Here is a 21,089-nt window from a genome sequence, read left to right on the forward strand (position 1 = left end):
TTACTGCACATCACAAAGGTTGAACTGTTCCAGTAAAAATTTGACGTCACAATAGAAAATGTCTGACAAAACAAAGGAAAAGTGTTTGTTGTATGACATCAAAAGTGTCACAGATTTACAAAAAGTGATAAGTTCTATTATAAAGAAGGTGATATGATAAGAGAGAAAGGAATGATGTATGTTAAAACAAAATATCCCAAGTTATCAATGAAATGACCTTGAAATCTTGTTGGACTAATTTATCTCTAAGCTTTTTTGTGATATTTTGCATATAAAATATGTTAAACTGAACTCTTGAAATCTATACACCAGAAAGCTTAAGGGTTGAAGTGGTTGTTAAAGATGATAAAGTATTGTTTGGTCTTTTTTACCTACTTCTGGATTCACCTTATCATATTTGGAATCATATAAATAATGTGGTTAATAGTGGTATAGAAAATATTGTGGTCATGTCTAGTTTTTATAGTGAATGAATTACAGTATTAATGCACTGGTTCATGGTAGAAAAATCCATATGAATAAATAGGGACCTGTTTGTTTATGTCAATTTTCCAACAACCAGATTAAATGAATTTCAAATTTTATGACATAAAGGGGTCAAGTGTTGCAAAATCTTTGGTCAGGTGTCACAAAATGCCAAATAGAGATGTGGTGTATTAACTCATTATTGTTAGAGGAGAAGGTTTTGATTAAGATTTAATAGAGTGTCATTGTATTTTAGGGCTAACTGTTGTTGAGTTGTAAGTGATTAAATGTTCTTATTTCTTCTTGGCATCTAAGATATTTATGTATACATAATAATTTCAGTTAGGAAAGATACTGACATAGCTTGTACCACTGTATTGGATATATCATATTGTATATATATCATTCAAAGACTTTCAACAGTATTATGCTTACAACAATTAAGCTTTTGCTTTGCTTTTTAGCTTTGCAAAGATGTAAGATGATTGTGATGCAGACAGCATATGGCAGATAGAATTTGTATGCTTACCTCCAAAGTTGCTTACCTTTATATGTATAGCTTGCTTGATTTTATGTTAATTTATTCATTGATACACAGGTCAGTCTTGGTACAAGTGATACAGTGTTTCTGTGGATGTCACAGCAAAGGGCTGAAACAGAGGGACATGTATTTGTCAACCCAATTGACCCAAATGATTATATGATTATGGTTTGGTATGTACCAGTGCTTTCAAAATTAAAATCTAAGATCTTTATGTTTTTATTGGCATAAACTGCCATTTCCATTTTCTTGAATAATCTGACTTATGCCTCCTTTATCATACCCGAGTGTATGTTCATTTATTTTAGGGGGCATGCTATTATTATATCAAGTCCTTTGAGGTTTTAAATAGGCAAACATTTCTCATTTTTGTCGAGCCTGCGACTTTGTCGCAGAAAGCTCGACATAGGGATAGCGATCCGGCGGCGGCGTTAGCTAACTTCTTAAAAGCTTTATATTTTAGAAGATGGAAGACCTGGATGCTTCATACTTTGTATATGGATGCCTCATGTTACGAAGTTTCCGTCAGTCACATGTCCAATGTCCTTGACCTCATTTTCATGGTTCAGTGACTACTTGAAAAAAAAGTTCAGATTTTTTATAATGTTAAATTCTCTCTTATTATAAGTAATAGGATAACTATATTTGGTATGTGCGTACCTTGCAAGGTCCTCATGCCCGTCAGACAGTTTTCACTTGACCTCGACCTCATTTCATGGATCAGTGAACAAGGTTAAGTTTTCGTGGTCAAGTCCATATCTCAGATACTATAAGCAATAGGTCTAGTATATTCGGTGTATGGAAGGACTGTAAGGTGTACATGTCTAACTGGCAGGTGTCATCTGACCTTGACCTCATTTTCATGGTTCAGTGGTTATAGTTAAGTTTTTGTGTTTTGGTCTGTTTTTCTTATACTGTATGCAATAGTTCAACTATATTTGGTGTATGGAAATATTTTATGATCTATATGTCAGTCACGCAGGTTTTATTTGACCTTGACCTCATTTTCAAGGTTCATTGCTCAGTGTTAAGTTTTTGTGTTTTTGTCTGTTTTTCTTATACTGTATGCAATAGTTCAACTATATTTGGTGTATGGAAATATTTTATGATCTATATGTCAGTCACGCAGGTTTTATTTGACCTTGACCTTATTTTCAAGGTTCATTGCTCAGTGTTAAGTTTTTGTGTTTTTGTCTGTTTTTCTTAAACTATAAGCAGTAGGTCAACTATATTTGTTGTATGGAAGAATTGTTAGCTGTACATGCCTGCCTAGCATGGTTCATCTGACCTTGACCTCATTTTCATGGTTCATTGGTCAATGTTTAGTTTACTTGGTTAATGTTAAGTTTATGTGACAGTTGTAATAAAGCTTTATATTTAGGACTATCAACATAATATCAATGATTAGTAAAGAAGGCGAGACATTTCAGCGTGTGCACTCTTGTTTATATAGATCAGACTGTTGGTTTTCCTGTTTGAATTGTTTGTACTAGTCATTTTGGGGCCCTTTATAGCTTGCTGTTCGGTGTGAGCCAAGGCTCTGTGTTGAAGGCCGTACTTTGACCTATAATTGTTAACTTTTGATACATTGTGACTTGGATGGAGAGTTGTCTCATTGGCACTCATACCACATCTTCTTATTTATATTAAATGTTGAGATCTCAAAAAAGGAGTTAAACCCCAGTGTTCTCCCCAGACCATTAAAGGACCACGGGCCCGCGATGTATAATTTTTTACCGCGGTGGTATCGTTCTTACCGCGATGTATAATTTTTCTCCGTGGTGCTAAAATTTTCAGTTAAAAAATCGTAAATCGGTAAAGTGTTAAACGACTTGTTTAATCTTTTCCGTGCGGTATAAAATTCCAGGTGAAATTTGACCAGTTGAAACCAGTTCAACACGGATTGTTTACACCACGTGATCGATTTACCTTTATGAGGTTATCCTTTGTTGATTGGATTTAATCGATGTAATTAACACTTTTTACATGATTCTTTTGTGTTTTAATTTAGAAATCATAATTTTATGATCATAGATAACTATTTTAAGGCTTCACTCACCACCTGACAAGTCGGCAAATACTTTGAACACAAACCGTGTTGACCCGATAGTTGTACACACGACGGTACATATTTTGTACATTATAAAGTTAGCTCAATACTTATATTATAGTTTTATATGTCTCTGATTAAACCATGGCCAAAATTATCTTTAATTATGACATAGTTATTGCATGATATTCCGGTTTCAAACTGTCAACAAGTAATTCAAAGGGGAAGGATCCCATGACCCAGTTAGTTCATGTAGAATATTCAAAATTATTTACAATTAACTGCAATCTATTCTATTTTATAAATAAAATGCATGACTGTACCTTCAAACTGGATATCTATATCCATATGATCATTAATGAATAACAGAAGTGATCTTGCATTTTTAATCCATAAGCACATGTTAAATCTATTTATATCTACTTCCTGTCATTTAGGCGGGAAAATAGGGAGACTTTGTTGCTGACATTGAATATGTTACTTATAGATCTATAGACCTAAGATAAATTTATAGATTTAGGAATTCTTTTTAAATGGATCATGACAAATAAAGATTTAGATTTCAGTGCAGTATTAAGTCTGTATCTATGTTTGATCATCACCAAAGACAAGAAAGGTTAATATTTACATGTACATGAAATCTATGGCAAAATGTTTTAAAATTTGTGAAAAATTTCTTTTTATTAAAATTTAAGATAGAAACTGGTTCAAATTATAACACAATTTTGTTCTTGTTAATTTTATATCTCCTTATGACAGGAATCCTTTCACATACAACAACTTTCTTTCTAGAAACTAGAAAGTATTTTTAAATTGAACATTTTTGTTCTCTTTTGAATCTGGGAACAGTATATCTAACAATATATATGTTCCTGTTTGAATGATATTTTATTTTTATTGATCATGGTTAAAAGATTTAATTACTTTAAATTTTAGATGAATATTATGTAATGAATCATGTTTTATTTATTTTCAAAAAATATTGAAAAGAATACAAACTGTTTTATTGATCTTTTTAACCAATAATATTCTGACATAACACAGTACCACAGTATTAAAACAAAACAAGAGACATAAAAACTGCAGTAACTAGAAATATAGCGACGCCACGCGACACAACTGATTGTATGAATCATTTCACCAAGCTGTTCACACGCGTTACCCTGGTGCTATCCAAAAATCCTGGGGAGAACACTGAACCCCATATATATTCATGTACCTGTACCAAGTCAGGAACCTTGTCAGTAGTTGTCTAATGTCATATTTTCATGTTTTTATTATACGACCACAAAAATTTTTTGCAGTCGTATATTGGTATCATGTCATCGTCATCGTCGGAAGACATTTGGTTTCCGGACAATAACATTAGTTTAAGTGTATGGATCTCTATGAAATTTAACCAAAAGGTTCAATACCACAAAAGGAAGGTTGGGATTGTTTTTGGGGGTCATGGTCCCAACCGTTTAGGAATTAGGGGCCAAAACGAGTATTTTTCTAGTTTCAGGACAATAACTTGTGTATAAGTATTTTGATTGCTCTGAAATTGTACCACAAGGTTCATACCACAAGTAGAAGGTTGGGATTCATTTTGGGGGTAATTGCCCAAACCGTTCAGGAATTAGGGGCCAAAAAGGGTCTAAAACAAGCATTTTTCTAGTTTTCAGACAATAACTTGTGTTTAGGTGTATGGATGTCTTTTAATTTGTACCAAATTTTACAAAAAGAAAATTTCTTCAAAATTTTTTTTTGGAAGGGGGGGGGGGGTTAATTTTTTTTTTTTTTTGGGGGGGGCAATTTTTTTTCCTGAAAAGAAAATTCTCTTCAAATGTTATTTTTTTTGAAGGGGGGATAAAAAAAAATTTTGGGGGTGGTAAAAAAAAAAATCTTTTTAGGGGGGTCAATTTTTTTTCTCTCAAGATTTAAGAAATTGTCAATTTTCCAAAGAAAAAATATTGGGGATCACAATTTATTTTGCTAATTCTTTGTATATAGTCTGAAAACAGATTTACTAAGTATTGCGCAACAGCACAGTGTATTGCACAACAGCAAGAAATCTTCAATTGAATATAAATTCAAATCATACAACCAATTTCAAGTTCTTTGACACATTTATTCTGTGTCAGAAACCTATAATGTGTCAAATATTTAATTACATTCCAAATTCAGACCTGTATCAAGCTTGAATATTGTGTCCATTTTTGCCCCAACTGTTCAGGGTTGGACCTCTGCGGTCGTATCCAGCTACGCTCAGCGAAGCAGTTTATTTGGAGTAGGATTGATGACAGATCTTTGATACTTTCTGTTTAATTTATTTGCGACTATTTTTAGACTCTTGATGATTTAGAGCTTGACATATTATCTAATTTGATTATGTCAGGGTTGCTGTCTCATTGAATGTATGATGTATTTCTTTTTTATTCATACTAACTTTAATTAAGAAGGTTTATTTATAGACAAGATAAAATATGTAAGATTAAGTTAATCATTACCCAAAGCTCAACCCTCATCCAGACACACATGGTCTGTAAAGGAGGACATTTTTATACATGCTTTACTGTGCATATATAATCACATGAATATGCATCTTTTTCATAGATATATTATAATACATATTCAAGTATGTTTAAATTTATACCAAACTTTGCAACATGTTTATATAATTCTTGACTTGTTATGCTTTGTCAAGATGTCATATAGTACTTATTTCTTTATTAAACTCGAGTGGTATGGTTAGGGTTCAGCATTTAGTCTTTCCCTTGGCAACTATGCATGACCAATCAACAGTATCTTTATGACTGTGCATATGTTATATGACTTTGTATTTTGTTTTATGTTGCAGTACTCAGGTTCTAATATTTCAACTAGTATTTGTTCTGTTCCTTGGTAAAATTGTAAGACGGGTCAACTATTCGTTATTTGGAATTGTTGTAAGGAATATATATCTGTCTGACATAAGTAAACTGACCTTTACCTCAAACTTCAGGGTTCAGGTTTAAGTTTATACAACCATGACCATAATGTAGTGGTGAAAATTTATATATTGTTAAAAATATTATTGGTCTTCTATTTACAATATCATTGAAGTGATATGATATTTAGTAAACAGTATATCCAATTATTTCTTAGATTTTGATGCATCCCTAAAGGTATGTAAGTATATTACATGTACATATTGTAGGATTTATATTATGTAAGTTGCATACTCTTTCCAGTTTTAAGAATGGTTCATTAGAAAGAGAAGCTATAAAAGACAGATGTGCTGGATCATGGGAGAAATTTGAAGATATGGTGAAATCAACACCAATGGGAAATAATGGAAACTTTGGTAAGTTTGATCATGATGGTTAATATTCTAAACAAACTTCAGGAGGAATAACATTAAGAAAAAAATCCCATCTCCCAAGCTTTCAATAATTTTCTTTATGCTTGAATGAGCTTTAGTATGAGCTCTTTTTTTATCATCGCTAGCTATAAACACTGTTGATTGTTTTAATTGAAAATCATAAATCAGTCTTATCAGTACAGTCTCATGGTCAATAAACTACAAGGTCCCGTTACTTAGTACAATGTGTGTAACTTTATATAGGTGTCAGACCATCAATTCAAAATTCCTATCTAGTCAATCAAATTTTGCAATTTTCACAGCTTTCTAAATATTTTACCTAAAGTTTAACTTCATAGAAACCAGGTATATCCTGAATTGTACATGTATCACCTTTCTACATGCCAATTTTCAACCCATGTTTAAAGTCTTGTAGTAAAATACCAACGTTCCGAAGGTAACTACTACTAAAGATAACCCCTAGTTTTCTGGAAATCTTAAATAAGTATACTATGGAGCGCATTAATCCTCAATTTGTAATGCAAACTCATAGACAAGTAAATTTAAGCTCAAAATGGTCTAAACATATTTTCTTTCATCAACAGTTTCATTTCTGCAAATAAGTTGGTTAGTTTAAGTAAACAATGACATCAAAAGCACTATTTTTTGTCAGGGAAGGGCTACTTTTACATACGTTCTAAATTGGAGTGAGTGAATTGGTGGTCTGACACCTATATATTTTAAGCTTTTAATGTTTAGAGCTCCAGGTTTCTTCTAAAAAATCCTATTAATTTGTTTTTGGTATGTTATAATCAGGAACTTAATCTACTTTTCATTACAAGACTCAAGCCCCATTGTTTTAACTGTTGTTTTCATTTCAGGGTTGTTCTTTGGGCAGGTTGAAGTTCAGCCATTTTTAAAAGGAACATTTAGATTCAATGAAAAGAATGAGAAGGTATTCTTAGAATAAGATAAAGAAACAAAAACATTGATGCAGATTGCTTTTTAAAAGTGTCATGTAAATTCATGATTTATAATGTTCATATTCATATAAATTTAAAAGAAAGATTGAAATTCCAACCTGGTGAGATTTCAGTCTAACCAGAGTTAAAACATCCAAGATCAATATAAACAAAAGTAAATTAGGGATAAACATCAATGAACAGCAACCCAATAACACATTTAACTGAAAGACATATAGTGGTCAACATGTACCAATACAAAACTAAATTATCACTATCACCAGTGTCCATCCATTTAAGTTTTCATAAGGGATTATTTTCATTACAAAAGGGGTTACCTTTTGAGAGTGTTAGTACTGTATTTGATGTAATTAATTCAGCTAAAACTTTTTTTCTGTATCGCAGGTAGACGTTTTCCCACCAGATGTAGAAGTAAGAGCTGTTCTAGAAGGGCAAATGATAGCAAGAAGGGTTTATTCAGAACTCAGAGGCATGAAAATAAGTAAGAAAATAACTCTAACAGGTGTATGCTTCATGATTTGTATAAAGGCAATCAAATGAGAAAAAATCAGAATTCTGTAAAATTATCATAAGCCAAAAATTAGAAAAGTCTAAAAAATTTCTTCAATCAGAATATTATTAACTGCATCAGCAATTTCCCAACATGAATAATTAATCTAAATCGCTATCACAGGTCACACAATCAGGCTGGATAATCATTTTAAAGGGTAAAACAAATGTGTTGTCATCATTGCATAATCAATCATTTAATTTTTATCTGGATGAGTTGTCATAAGCAGCAAAATCATGAATAATTTCACAGATTTGTACTAATGGTGTTTGAACTCATTAACCCCGTAGATTAATATGTACAAATTTACTTTGATAGTTACCTTTTACATTCAAAAGGGAAGATTGAATGCTAAAATAATGCTGTCATTTTAAAGAGTTGATATTTTAGCAAATCATGAGCTATTAAAAACATCAAGACTACATGACTACCATTTACAATAATGTTAATAAAGTCATAATAGAAGCCTAGTCCTATAATATAAGACTTCATAGGTTCATATCGTTTACATTCAACGTTTTTTATCAGATATTTTTTTTTTTACTATCAATGCTGAACCACTGATAGTAAAAAAAAAAATCTGATAAAAATCGTTGAATGCAAACGATATGAACCTACAAAGTCTTATATTATAGGACTACAGTTATAGGTAGTTATAGTTATATAATACTATATTATCTTTTCTTTAATAAACATTTTGCAGCTCCTCAGACAAGACTACTAGCTACTGGTGGAGCATCAAATAATAAAGCTATACAGCAGGTAAGAGAAATCAATCTGATCATAAAATCAACCTGTTGTCATCTGATTCTGCAGGTTGTTGCATGGGTAAAGATGACAGGCAAACTGCATTACTTTCTTAGATGATGTTTGAAAACCTGCATAATTGGGATTGGTTGAGGGCTCAGAAACATAATTATGACAAATTAAGGTTTCGACCCAAATTAACTGAAAATGAGGTGTGTCTTTGTTCACATAAAACAATATGTTCCATAGAAATAAATAGAAATACTGATATATGTTATTGATAAAGTTTTATTAATTTTTACTAATTCTTGGACTCACAACCTCTCTCAGTAGTACTGTTATTAGATGGTATGTATAAAAGATACACACAAATTGTCCAGTTTTCAGACTTCTTTTTTTTCAGGTAATGGCAGATGTATTTAATGCTCCAGTTTATACAACAGAAATAGCTGATTCAGCAGCTTTGGGAGGATGTTATAGAGCTATACAAGGTGCAACATTAAAATTATATATTCCTGTACTTTCTTCCATTATACACACAAGAAAATAAAACTAATCATATTCATAAAAAAAAAGACAGCCAAGTTAGATTAGTATCAAGAATGTGAAGGTTCATTTTTTCACTTTATGTATAGTCCTGTCAATCTGTTCCAGTCAAGTTTTAACATCTAAGCACTTCTTAGTGACTTAGTTTGAGTTTAATTTTAAGATCCAGATCATGAAACTAACTTGCATTAGGGAATAAATGTAATGTCTATGGACAAGTATTGTATAACAAAAGAGGTCCATTAAAAATAACATCACTTTTACCCATATTTAATATAAGAACGACTCTGGTCTAAAGATAAAGTTCTAAGCAAGCACATTTCATAGATGAATGGTAGTTTATCAAAAGAAACAATCTTGGTTACCAGTAGTAAGGAATTTGATTATATTTACCTACATTCAATGCATTAGTGACTTAATTCGAATTTATGATCACCAATTTGACTCAAATTCTCATATTTGATTTATAACATTCTTAAATGTAAATACAAATTACAAAAAGTCTAAAATAAACAATTAACAATGCATGGACTTGATGATATGTATTTTAGTCTTTATGCCATCAAACTAACCATCAAGATGACCTCCAAAGACTGACATCGGTCATATAACCCAATATAAACATAAATATAAATATAAATAGATAGCAAGCACATGCAGTTGGATTTGTCTAGGTCTGTTTGATTTCATATATGGGTTAAAAAATATGTTATCGATTTTACCTGTATCGGAATGATTTTTTGTGGATCAAATCAGTCAACAAAATGGTTCACCCTTGTTTCACTTTCTATGTTGACATTCTTTTCCTTTTAATAGCTGAACACGCCTAGTACATGCGTAACCCATCTCTAACTAAGGGGTTAAATTGAAGGTCACATGAATACAATTCAATGAGGTTAAATTACTTGCAAGTCAGTAATACATCAGCTATGTTTTTGAGTTTATTTTGACAAATTTGGGCCTAACTGACTGCTTATAACAAAATATTATTTCAAAATTCCTCTTTCATTAATACTTGAAACAAAAAGAATTGTAATTAAGATTTGTGACTAAATTGTAGCTTAAATGTTGAAAGTTCAGAGGAATGATATTTTGTCATCACAAACATCCTTGACAATATAAAAATAAGAAGATGTGGTATGATTGCAAATGAGACAATTCTCCACCAGAGACCAAATGACATAGAAGTTAACAACTATAGATCACCGTTTGGTCTTCAACAATGAGCAAAACCCATACCACATAGTCAGCTATTAAAGGCCTAGAAATGACAAATGTAAAACAATTCATTTATGTAAAAAACAAAGGTCTTATATTTTACACAAGTGTGATTCCCATTAATATTTTTCACAGTCCAGATCTAATCAAATAAAGATTATTTGAGCAGGATTATTATTTGTTGTTTGTCATGTCATGTCTTCTGTATTGTCTGTGTTGGCAATTTTTCATGCAGAAAGTCAGCCTAATGCTACCACAAGATATATATATTAGTCAAGTTTTTTTGTGAAAGCTTTCACTGAAAACAGTTCTTTGATTCCTGGTAGCTAACTTTTTAGATCTTGAATTAATACCTACAAAAAAATTATAATAACTAGATGATTAATGTGATTTTTAGATTATTGCGAAAAAATATTACAGGATAAACAGAATAACTAAAACTTAATTTTAATTTTTTGATTGTAATGTTCTCTCAGAGTATTAACAGGATAGGCTTCAATAATGTAATGTTCTCTCAGAGTATTAGCAGGATAGGCTTCAATAATGTAATGTTCTCTCATGGTATTACCAGGATAGGCATCAATAATGTAATGTTCTCTCATGGTATTACCAGGATAGGCATCAATAATGTAATGTTCTCTCATGGTATTACCAGGATAGGCATCAATAATGTAATGTTCTCTCAGAGTATTAACAGGATAGGCATCAATAATGTAATGTTCTCTCATGGTATTACCAGGATAGGCATCAATAATGTAATGTTCTCTCATGGTATTACCAGGATAGGCATCAATAATGTAATGTTCTCTCATGGTATTACCAGGATAGGCATCAATAATGTAATGTTCTCTCAGAGTATTAACAGGATAGGCATCAATAATGTAATGTTCTCTCATGGTATTACCAGGATAGGCATCAATAATGTAATGTTCTCTCATGGTATTACCAGGATAGGCATCAATAATGTAATGTTCTCTCATGGTATTACCAGGATAGGCATCAATAATGTAATGTTCTCTCATGGTATTACCAGGATAGGCATCAATAATGTAATGTTCTCTCAGAGTATTAACAGGATAGGCATCAATAATGTAATGTTCTCTCATGGTATTACCAGGATAGGCATCAATAATGTAATGTTCTCTCATGGTATTACCAGGATAGGCATCAATAATGTAATGTTCTCTCATGGTATTACCAGGATAGGCATCAATAATGTAATGTTCTCTCATGGTATTACCAGGATAGGCATCAATAATGTAATGTTCTCTCATGGTATTACCAGGATAGGCATCAATAATGTAATGTTCTCTCATGGTATTACCAGGATAGGCATCAATAATGTAATGTTCTCTCATGGTATTACCAGGATAGGCATCAATAATGTAATGTTCTCTCAGGGTATTACCAGGATAGGCATCAATAAATCTCACATTCTAATCTGTTATTGAAGATTTGCAATAGTAAATGCACACATTAAATTCAGAATTCACACGATTTTTACATGAAAAGAAGTTTGATGGTATTGAGTAATATCTTGTTTAAGGTTTGAGGACATCAAAGATGTTTTAAGTATATGATTTAAGCCACAACATTTCAAAAAAAAACTATTGTAAAACATGTTCTTAATGTTATCATTAAGGGGGAGTACCTTGTCAGGACAGCATATAGTTGCACAAACAAACAAACAAACAAAACAAATACTTTATAAGAGTCTCACCTCTTTAAAACATTTAATATAAAACACAATATAATAATAACAGATCAATTTATAAAAGAGCCACTCTAAAAAGAGTTATGAAAGACTGTAAAACATACATTAAAAATACATTTATATTACATATATAACATATATGATATAAAACACCATAATGTTAAAAAGCAATTCTTTTGTAATCATAATCAGAAGATAAAAAACACCTGTAAATCTGACATGATTATTTTCTTTCAGCTTGTACAGGCAAGCAATTTGAAGATGTTGTGAAAAATCATCCTGAGCCAGTATGTGTTGCCAAACCCACTCCAGGTTGTGTTGAGGTAAACATGTCATTTTGTTAGCAAAAGCAATAGCTGAGATATTTAACCACACAAATTTACCATTTAGCACTTCAAATTTACTTTATCAATATTACAAGGTATCTAAAAGTGAAGAATTCTTTTTGCATGTGAACATTTTAGGGTCAAATGCATTCAATTGTAAATTATTCAAAGAAGCGCCTTTTCAGAATAAAACGTCCAATATCTCATTTAGGCAACCATGATGATCACCATTTCTAAAAAGATGAAAATTCTTTGGAAAAGCCTTTGAAAAAGTATCTGATCAAATTAATAGATCTGAATCAGTTTTGAGTAAAACGGTCTTCAAATGATTGTTAATTAGAAATTGGCAGAGCAGAAGTTATGTTTAGATACTAAACTATTGGATGTATTGCAACATGTTAAAAAAATATCTGTTGGGTGCCTGTTTTTCCTTGCTCTACCATTAAATACCCTTGCCAGCTTACCAAGATTCTGCCATTGCTAAAAATATAACATTCTGAAATATTTTTTTTATATATAAAAATAGCCTTTGAATGGTTGTTTTTCTGGGGTGGGGAGGTTGGGGGAAATTGACACTGCTACTTGTCCAATATGGCAACCATAATGGAGCTTATGTAGACATACTAACCTATGACAAAAAATGCACAAGTGTTTGAAAAAATCTCCTCTGAAGCCTCTGTGTAAATCTTGACCAGATTTGGTCACAATCATCCTTATGGAGTTTATACTAAGAATTCTGTCAGATATGCCTGCTATTTGACCAACACAGGTACAGTTACTATAAATAACCTATACTAAAAAAAGAAAATTTCATCAATAGTTGAAATAAAAAAATTTGAAAAAATCCTGAGATACCTGATTGCAATCTTACTTTGGGTATATGATCAAATGTAGGATCCTCTTTTAGAACTTCATATGTAAATGGTGTCCATGCTAGCCTTAAGATATGATTACTAAGGCATCTATTTACTGTAGGAAAGTTAAGTTCAGGTTGGCAATTCAGGCTCAAGTTTTATTCTATAATTTTTTTTATTGGTAATTGAATAAAATCTCAAGAGTAACAAATCTATAATTGATGTAGCAGTCTTTTTGGTCAGTAGTTTCAATAATATTAATCTACTTGTTCTTTAAGTTTGAGACTCACTTTGGTTATTTGGAAAGGTGTACCAAATCTTTTAGTATGTTATAGAGTTTATCTTTTACTTGCAGAAGGTCATTGGTTAACATCAATATTTCAGTTTTCTCAAAAACTCTGCCATAAAATTGTGCAAATAAGATGAAAATTGAAAGAAACCAAATCAAATAAAAAAAATGATACTTTTAGCAGTATTTTATGAATGTTTTGTATCATATTGGTACTCTGTGGGTAAGGTCTTTACCAGAAAAAAATACCTTGGAGAATCAAGAACTCAAAGTTATTTTGTTTAACCTATAAGGGGGCATTTCAACAGTTACACAAATGTTTATGCATTACACAGAACACTTAAATTCTTTTAGTGGTACCTCAAAATAAGAATGGAGTTCTGATCCCCTCCCCCCAGGTATTTTTTCTGGAATAGCCCTTATCAATTTTCTCTCATTATTTTCATGGATTTTTTTGTACTTACAGACATTAGTCAATAATTAAATGAGAATACTAACTGTACTAACTGAGCTGACATGGTACTATGAAATTTATTATATTTTACTACAAGTATTAAAATACAGATGGTGTTTTCTTTTATATTTACAGGTCTATGACAAAATGTGTGAGAGATACAGAATCATTGAGAAGATAGTTACAGAAAAATAGATGCTTACAATTTGTTTTTCTGGCTGTCAATAACAGGAAATAATGGAAAATCCTATGCAATAATGTATATTGTTTCAAGCTATATTTTTTTACTTTAATAGTCTTTATGGTGCTATATTGTTAATTTTTAGATAATTATTCTTTTTGTTCATATCTTTTTATTGCAATGAATTTGGCAATAAATACTATTAAAAGTATAGATAGTTCAAGAAATACCAATTAATGGTAGTCAAGGAAAACAATCAGGGAATATTCAAACCATAGTTTTCAGGTTTGACGATGACCTATAGTTGTTAACTTCTATGTTACTTAGTCTCTGGTGGAGAGTTGTCTCATTGACAATCATACCACATCTTCTTATTTTAATATTATAAAGAAAAGAAATGATGGTCGACTATTGAAATTTTAAATTCCTTTGTATTAGCATTTTCACATTTTATGGTGGTGCTTGTGCTAACCTCAGTCATTATTCATTGTGTCTTGATCAGAGGAGTTTTATAATTGTTTAATAAGTGATTTCATATAAATGCTACAAAACAGACTCAAATATATGTGTTTATTTAGTTTTATTTTTCTCTTTATAGTTATTGTGTATTGCATTATTGATACAGTCTTAATTTAATGAAGTTCAGTTTCAAAAGAAATTGAAATAAATTTTTTTTTTTTAATTTCTTTTGATTAAACAGATATTGTTGTTATTCAATTCATGGGGTGTTTTTTTTTTTTTTTGCTGCACTTGTTGTGCAATCATTTTCTTTATGAAGAAAATTACAAATGTTTAAACAAGTAAGTTTGTGACTAGTGTAGAAATAGCTTAAGATATTTATTTCCACATTTATGCACACACTGTAAAATGTATATACACACTCTTGGTGGTTGTGAGTATTATTAGCATATTAGTATAAAGCACAAGAAGTGATGGAATTTAGGGGAGCACTCATATAGCTTTTTTTAGATAGTTTTTTTTTAATTGGTATTATTGTGGAGACATTTCAGAGTTGATTCCTAATTAAATTTATGAAGTAATTATGTTAAATAGGTTAAGAATTTAAAAAATCATGAAAAAATCATACCACTGATTCATGTAATTCATGAGAATCTGTTTTCACGGTAGAGGAAGTGTTTGTTTTGAAGCAGCTAAAAATAGCAAATAAAAATATTGATCACATATCCAATTAATCCCTTAAGGGATTTGGAGCTCAGAGCGCCATTCTGGACCTGCAAGCACAACAGATTAATATCCAATGTTGAATGAATGAGTACTTTATTCTCATAAAACAAATGTTACAGAGAACATATACATATTAACAATATAAAAATTTGTAGTGCATGTGTGAATTACATTTATAATAAACACTAAAAAGTTCTAACCTGATTGTATGTTGCTTCTTTTGAAAATTAAGAGATTTTTTTAGAATCTATGTTACAATGTTGCACTTCACCCTCCAAAAATTCTTGTCCACTAGTTACAAGTTTCCCCATGTTTTTAGTGTTGGAACATAATGAAAATCATTTATAATTTATTTCATTCAATAAAGAGTTCATTTACCCAAAAGATTGTATGGGTATTGAGTCAGGTGTTGCATATTTTGCAGTTTATAGTCATTAGGAATACTTGGTATTTATTGCACCCAGTTATAATTTTGTCTATATTTACAGAACAGATGTACATATCCTAGTATTTTAACAAAACATTCTTTATACTACAGTCCACTATGGAAAGATGTTTGGTTGCAAATTCAAATTCCAAGGAAAGTCTTATTTTAAACAAGCTCAAGAAAATGATCAAACCATAAACATTCCCTAGGTTTGACATTGTGATTTATCTGCTGTGTATGACATGTACTTCATTTTATTTCCAGCATGCTATTTTGAAACATCAACTCTTGAAATTAATTTTTCCAAATCGGAAGTCTGAATGTTGGAATAATCAAATATTTTTGTCAGTAGTTCAATGTTCTTTTAGTTGTCCAATAAATCATACAAATCTTGGAATTCCTTCTTTAAACTCCTAACCTAATATCTTTTGGAATTGGCTTTTCCAAGTAATGAATAAACAACCTTCAAAAACTGGAAAAAAATTAAGATGTAGGATTAACCAGTTTTTCCTAGATCTAAAACCTGTAGTACAATATATTGAAACAGTTTAATGCATTGTAATGCAACATATAGTAATCCCACCATAAGAATTATTTCCCTTTAACACTGAAAATCCTGTGGTCGAAATAGTTTTATTTTTTTTATTTAATTCAGGTAGTCCACCTGATTTAAGTACACATATGCTCATTTGATGTAGTGGCCCAGTGTTTAACAATTTATAGCTATACCTTAATTGTATAAAATTTATGAAATTAGTTAAAGGACAGTAGGTATTGTTGTTGAGAAGCTAGAAATAATATTTAAAGAACATTTCTGAAAAAAAATTGTCTGTTATTATAAAGAGGTTGATTACAAATTTTGTTGTGTTTTTTCTACAAACATTTTTTTATTAGATTTATTTGTTATTTTTGAGCACACCATTGTATCATTTTTATTCATCATTTTTTGTTTTCTAAATAAAGATATGAATATAATTGATATTTTTTAGAGAAAACTTTTTTAACGAGTGCCAAAATGAAATGCAATGCAAAAACTTAATTTGAAACATTATTTTGAACATTTTAGGTGTGAGAACAATTTCTCTCGCTGTGATAAAAGTATGCCAAACATTGCCAAAGTATGGTCACCCTACACATACTAGTAGTTGATTTATTTCAACTTGAACATAATTTTATATTAATATTGTTACGTGATGATTTTGATATGATTCTTGTTGACATGTTGTTAGAGATTTCCTTACTGAAGTAGTTTTATGTGTAGTTGTGTAGAATTAAATTCTTTTATTTTGATTTGACTCCTAATTTTATACACATTCTTCTGAACATACTGATATACAGTGATGCAACATATTTGGTCTACTATTTCATGCATTTCAATTAAAAAGTAGAATTACATGTATAATTAAAAATAGCTACAGTGTCGACACTTTCTTGTAATGAGGTAAAACGTTAGAATTTTGCATTACCAAAACATAAGGAGAAGGTCAGTTTTAGAGTCAAAGTGACTCTAAAAACGAAGTATTTCAAAATTGATTCAATTTGCAGAACTATAAATATTCAATATGTATTTTAACAATGCCTTTTTGTTTAAAATACAAAAATGATATAAATAATGGCATTTAACAAATTTTCCTTCTCAGGGAATATACATAGGTACAAAACATATTTTTCCCTTATAACAATGATTATTGTGAATATAAAACTTTTTGTTTATTTTAAATACAATGTGTTCATTGAATTCCTTTTTACCAGTTAGCTTTTCTCTAGTCTATTGTAACTTTTATTAATCAAGAAATAAAATAATGCTCAATTATTAATTCTTTATGTTTATTACATGGCCAGGATGTATTATGATATACATACAGTCATACACATTTATCATTTTACACCATAAACCATTCATGCTTTAAACTATTATCTTGTGACAGGTCAGTTTAATTGATCTATTCAAAAATCCAACTTTTCAGTAATTATGTAACACCATCTGTGAATCCAAGTATTGTAGATTCATTTATTTTCGCTGATACCAATTTTCTTGGACTGAGGAATAATTATATGTTTGTGGATATTTGATATCGTAGATTTGCCAAACAAGCCTTTAGAAAATGTGTACTTCATTGAACATTTAAATGATTTACCTTTACCCACAAAATCCAAAAAAATTGGTATCCCACGAATAATAATGATTCCTCAGTATATGACATGTGGACCAATCACAACATCTTAAACAGTAATGTTACCTTAATGCAATGCTATATCTCAATTGGTCCATGGGAATTTCATCAAGAGCTGGTAAATAAATTGTAAAATATTGGTCATTTAAACAGCTTTAATTGGGTGGTTAGCCTTTGATTGATTCGAGTTCCACCCAAAGAGTTTAGGTTTCAATACCTGACATTTAAATTTTGTATACATGAACAAGAATGCATGTGTTGTCCTGGTAATCTTACCCCTACGCGTAATTCAAAGTAACTGAAAACAGGAAGTAAGTGTCTGACAGATCCGAGAAGTGGTCAAACGTTACAACTCGTCACTCTCAAGCTGCTGACCAAATATGAAGTAATTCTGTTTTGAAAATGTTTCTTGTTGTTCAGTTTCGATTATCTGAGGAATAGTTTAAAAATTTCAAACATGGCACCACAAGGTTTTAAACAAAAATAAAATTACAGAATTATATCAATACTTCCCTTCCCATGCAAGTAAATGGTCATAGGATATAAGATATAATTAAAAAAAACAACAATGTATTCAAAAATTATTGCATCACAATATACCTACATAAAACAAGACGACCAAAAATCAATGAAATATTTCAAACAACAACACAATACAGTTCTTAAATCAAAACATAAAGTAATTAGGGTAAGGAAGACAGCTCCCACTTACTTTTTCCCACATACTTACCTTATTAGTTGAACATGTAAATTTTATAATAAAATTTAAAAATCCAATTCACATGGTTTACATGATTTCACTGGTGTCTGATTGTGATGTGTACACATCTGCCAAAAAGTTCATTTGACCTTGACCTCATTTTCATGGTTCATTGATCAACATTTTAAAGATGTAATTATTAAATCAGTTTGGCCATTGCTATGATTTATAGGTCAACTATATTTGAAAACCAATGAACACAATGATATTTTCATAACCTGCGAATTTGTGATCCTTATATGTGTGTGTGTGTTAGTGTTCTTTCATAAGACAAGAGTACACAGGCTGAAATGTCATGCCTGTTGTACTAACCATTGATTTTATGTTGAAAGTCTTTAAAGGTTTTACTACAAGTATCACATAAACTTAACATTTTTAAAAATCCATGACAAAGAGGTCAAGGTCAGATAATTCCTGTCAGACAGACATGTTCACCTTACAATTAATCCATACACCAAATATAGTTGACCTATTGCTTATGGTAATTGATAAAACAGACCAAATCACTAAAAACTAAAAATTGACCAATGAACCATGAAAATGAGGTCAAGGTCATATTATACCTGCCAGACGATCACGTTCACCTTACAATCGTTCAATACACCAAATATAGTTGAGCTATTGCTTAAAGTATTTGAAAAACAGACCAAAACACAAAACTTATCATTGGCCAATGAAAATTAGGTAAAGGTCAGACAATACCTGCTTAACAGAATGTACACCTTACAATCAACCTGTACACCAAATAAAGTTGACCTACTGCTTGTAGTATTTGAAAAACAGACCAAAACACAAAAATTTACAAACTGATCAATGAACCATAAAAACGGGTCAAGGTCAGATGATATCTGCAAGACAGGCATTGCACAAGGTCATGTTTTTCTCTGACTGTTTATGATGTCTTTACTCTAAATCCATTGGATGTTGGATGTGTACTGATTGATAATTTAGTCTCAGATGCATGATTTTTTTATTAGTTGTTATTGGCTTTGAACTAGCTGTCAGTAACTGCGAGTACACTCAGATCTGTACTTGTGTCTTTTTGTTGTTTGGATTTACAAGTACCTGTCCACATCCACTCTGTGTTTTTGTTAGATGTATTTCTATTTGTATCCATCTGATGAGTTAAGCCTTTTTCAACTGATTTTTATAGTTTGTTCTTATGTTGTACTGTTACACCACTCTCCCAGGTTAGGGGAGGGTTGGCGCCTTCAAACTAGTTTAACCCCGCCATATCCTGTAATTCAGTGGTTGTCGTTTGTTGCTGTGTTACATATTTGTTTTTCGTTCATTAATTTGTACATAAATTTGGCCGTTAATTTTCTCAGTTGAATTGTTTTACATTTGTCATTTCGGGGCCTTTTATAGCTGACTATGTGGTATGGGCTTTGCTCATTATTGAAGGCCGTACGGTGACCTATAGTTGTTAATTTCTGTGTCATTTGGTCTCTTGTGGAGAGTTGTCTCATTGGCAATCATACCACATCTTCTTTTTTATATGTACACCTTACAGTCATTCCATACACCAAATATAGTTGACCTATTGCTTACAGTACTTGAAAAACAGACCAAAACACAAAAACTTAACATTGACCAATGAACCATGAAAATGATGTCAAGGTCAGATGAAACCTGCCGGACTGATATGTACCCTTACTTCTGCTTCTGGTATCTTTAACTTTAACCTTGATCGCTGATCCATATAATGAGGTTACGGTCAGGTGAACTCTGTCTGATGGACATGTAGGCGTTGCAAGGAACCCATATACCAAATATAGTAATCCTATTTAACTTTATAGAAAATAATATTGTCTATTGTAAGTAGTTCCTATCAATCTAACTTAAGCAGAAAACTTAACATTGAAAATTACTAATTAATTCAAAGTCACTGGACCATGTCCTAGGGGGCAGGACCTCATAATAGTCGTCAAAATGATATGTACTGATAGTAATGCAACTTTATACAAAATATCATTGATCTATTTCAAGTAGTTATTATCAAACTGCACTGCCTCATTGGTCTCGTGGTAGCATGTTCACATCGAGTTCGTGAGGTCGTGGATTCGAACTCCCGCAGGGTCAAACAGGATTTAAAATTAGTATTTGCTGCTTCTCCCCAAAGCATGTGGCATTAAGGAGTAAGAGCAAAGACTGGTCGACTCGGATTCAGAATAATGTGTCTAGGTAAGGTGACATGTCTTCCTGCAGACCTTGTGAACTAGCACGTTAAAAAACTGGCTCAGCCTGTCGGTCTAGTACAAAGCAGGGTAAATATTCATATTACATTAACATGTTCTTGTCCT

The 21,089-nt window shown here is 31.2% G+C and overlaps 1 protein-coding gene across 3 annotated transcripts in view; it reads left to right on the forward strand.

Moving 5' to 3' along the window:
• Positions 1–17,669, forward strand: part of LOC127734189 (xylulose kinase-like) — an 85,328-nt gene extending 67,659 nt beyond the window's left edge. For 2 of the 3 annotated variants that reach the window (XM_052243925.1, XM_052243923.1), the window contains exons 12-19: positions 1,064–1,179; positions 6,269–6,381; positions 7,260–7,333; positions 7,746–7,842; positions 8,615–8,673; positions 9,062–9,149; positions 12,374–12,459; positions 14,195–17,669. In XM_052243925.1, the coding sequence (XP_052099885.1) occupies positions 1,064–1,179; positions 6,269–6,381; positions 7,260–7,333; positions 7,746–7,842; positions 8,615–8,673; positions 9,062–9,149; positions 12,374–12,459; positions 14,195–14,254 (693 nt within the window). In that variant the 3' untranslated portion in view covers positions 14,255–17,669. The remainder of the gene's footprint in view (positions 1–1,063; positions 1,180–6,268; positions 6,382–7,259; positions 7,334–7,745; positions 7,843–8,614; positions 8,674–9,061; positions 9,150–12,373; positions 12,460–14,194) is intronic. The other variant, XM_052243924.1, reaches the window with a different exon arrangement.
• The last annotated feature ends 3,420 nt before the right edge of the window (positions 17,670–21,089 follow it).

The sequence above is a fragment of the Mytilus californianus genome, unplaced genomic scaffold, assembly GCF_021869535.1.
Source record: "Mytilus californianus isolate M0D057914Y unplaced genomic scaffold, xbMytCali1.0.p SCAF_3, whole genome shotgun sequence".
In the NCBI taxonomy this organism is placed as follows: domain Eukaryota; kingdom Metazoa; phylum Mollusca; class Bivalvia; order Mytilida; family Mytilidae; genus Mytilus; species Mytilus californianus.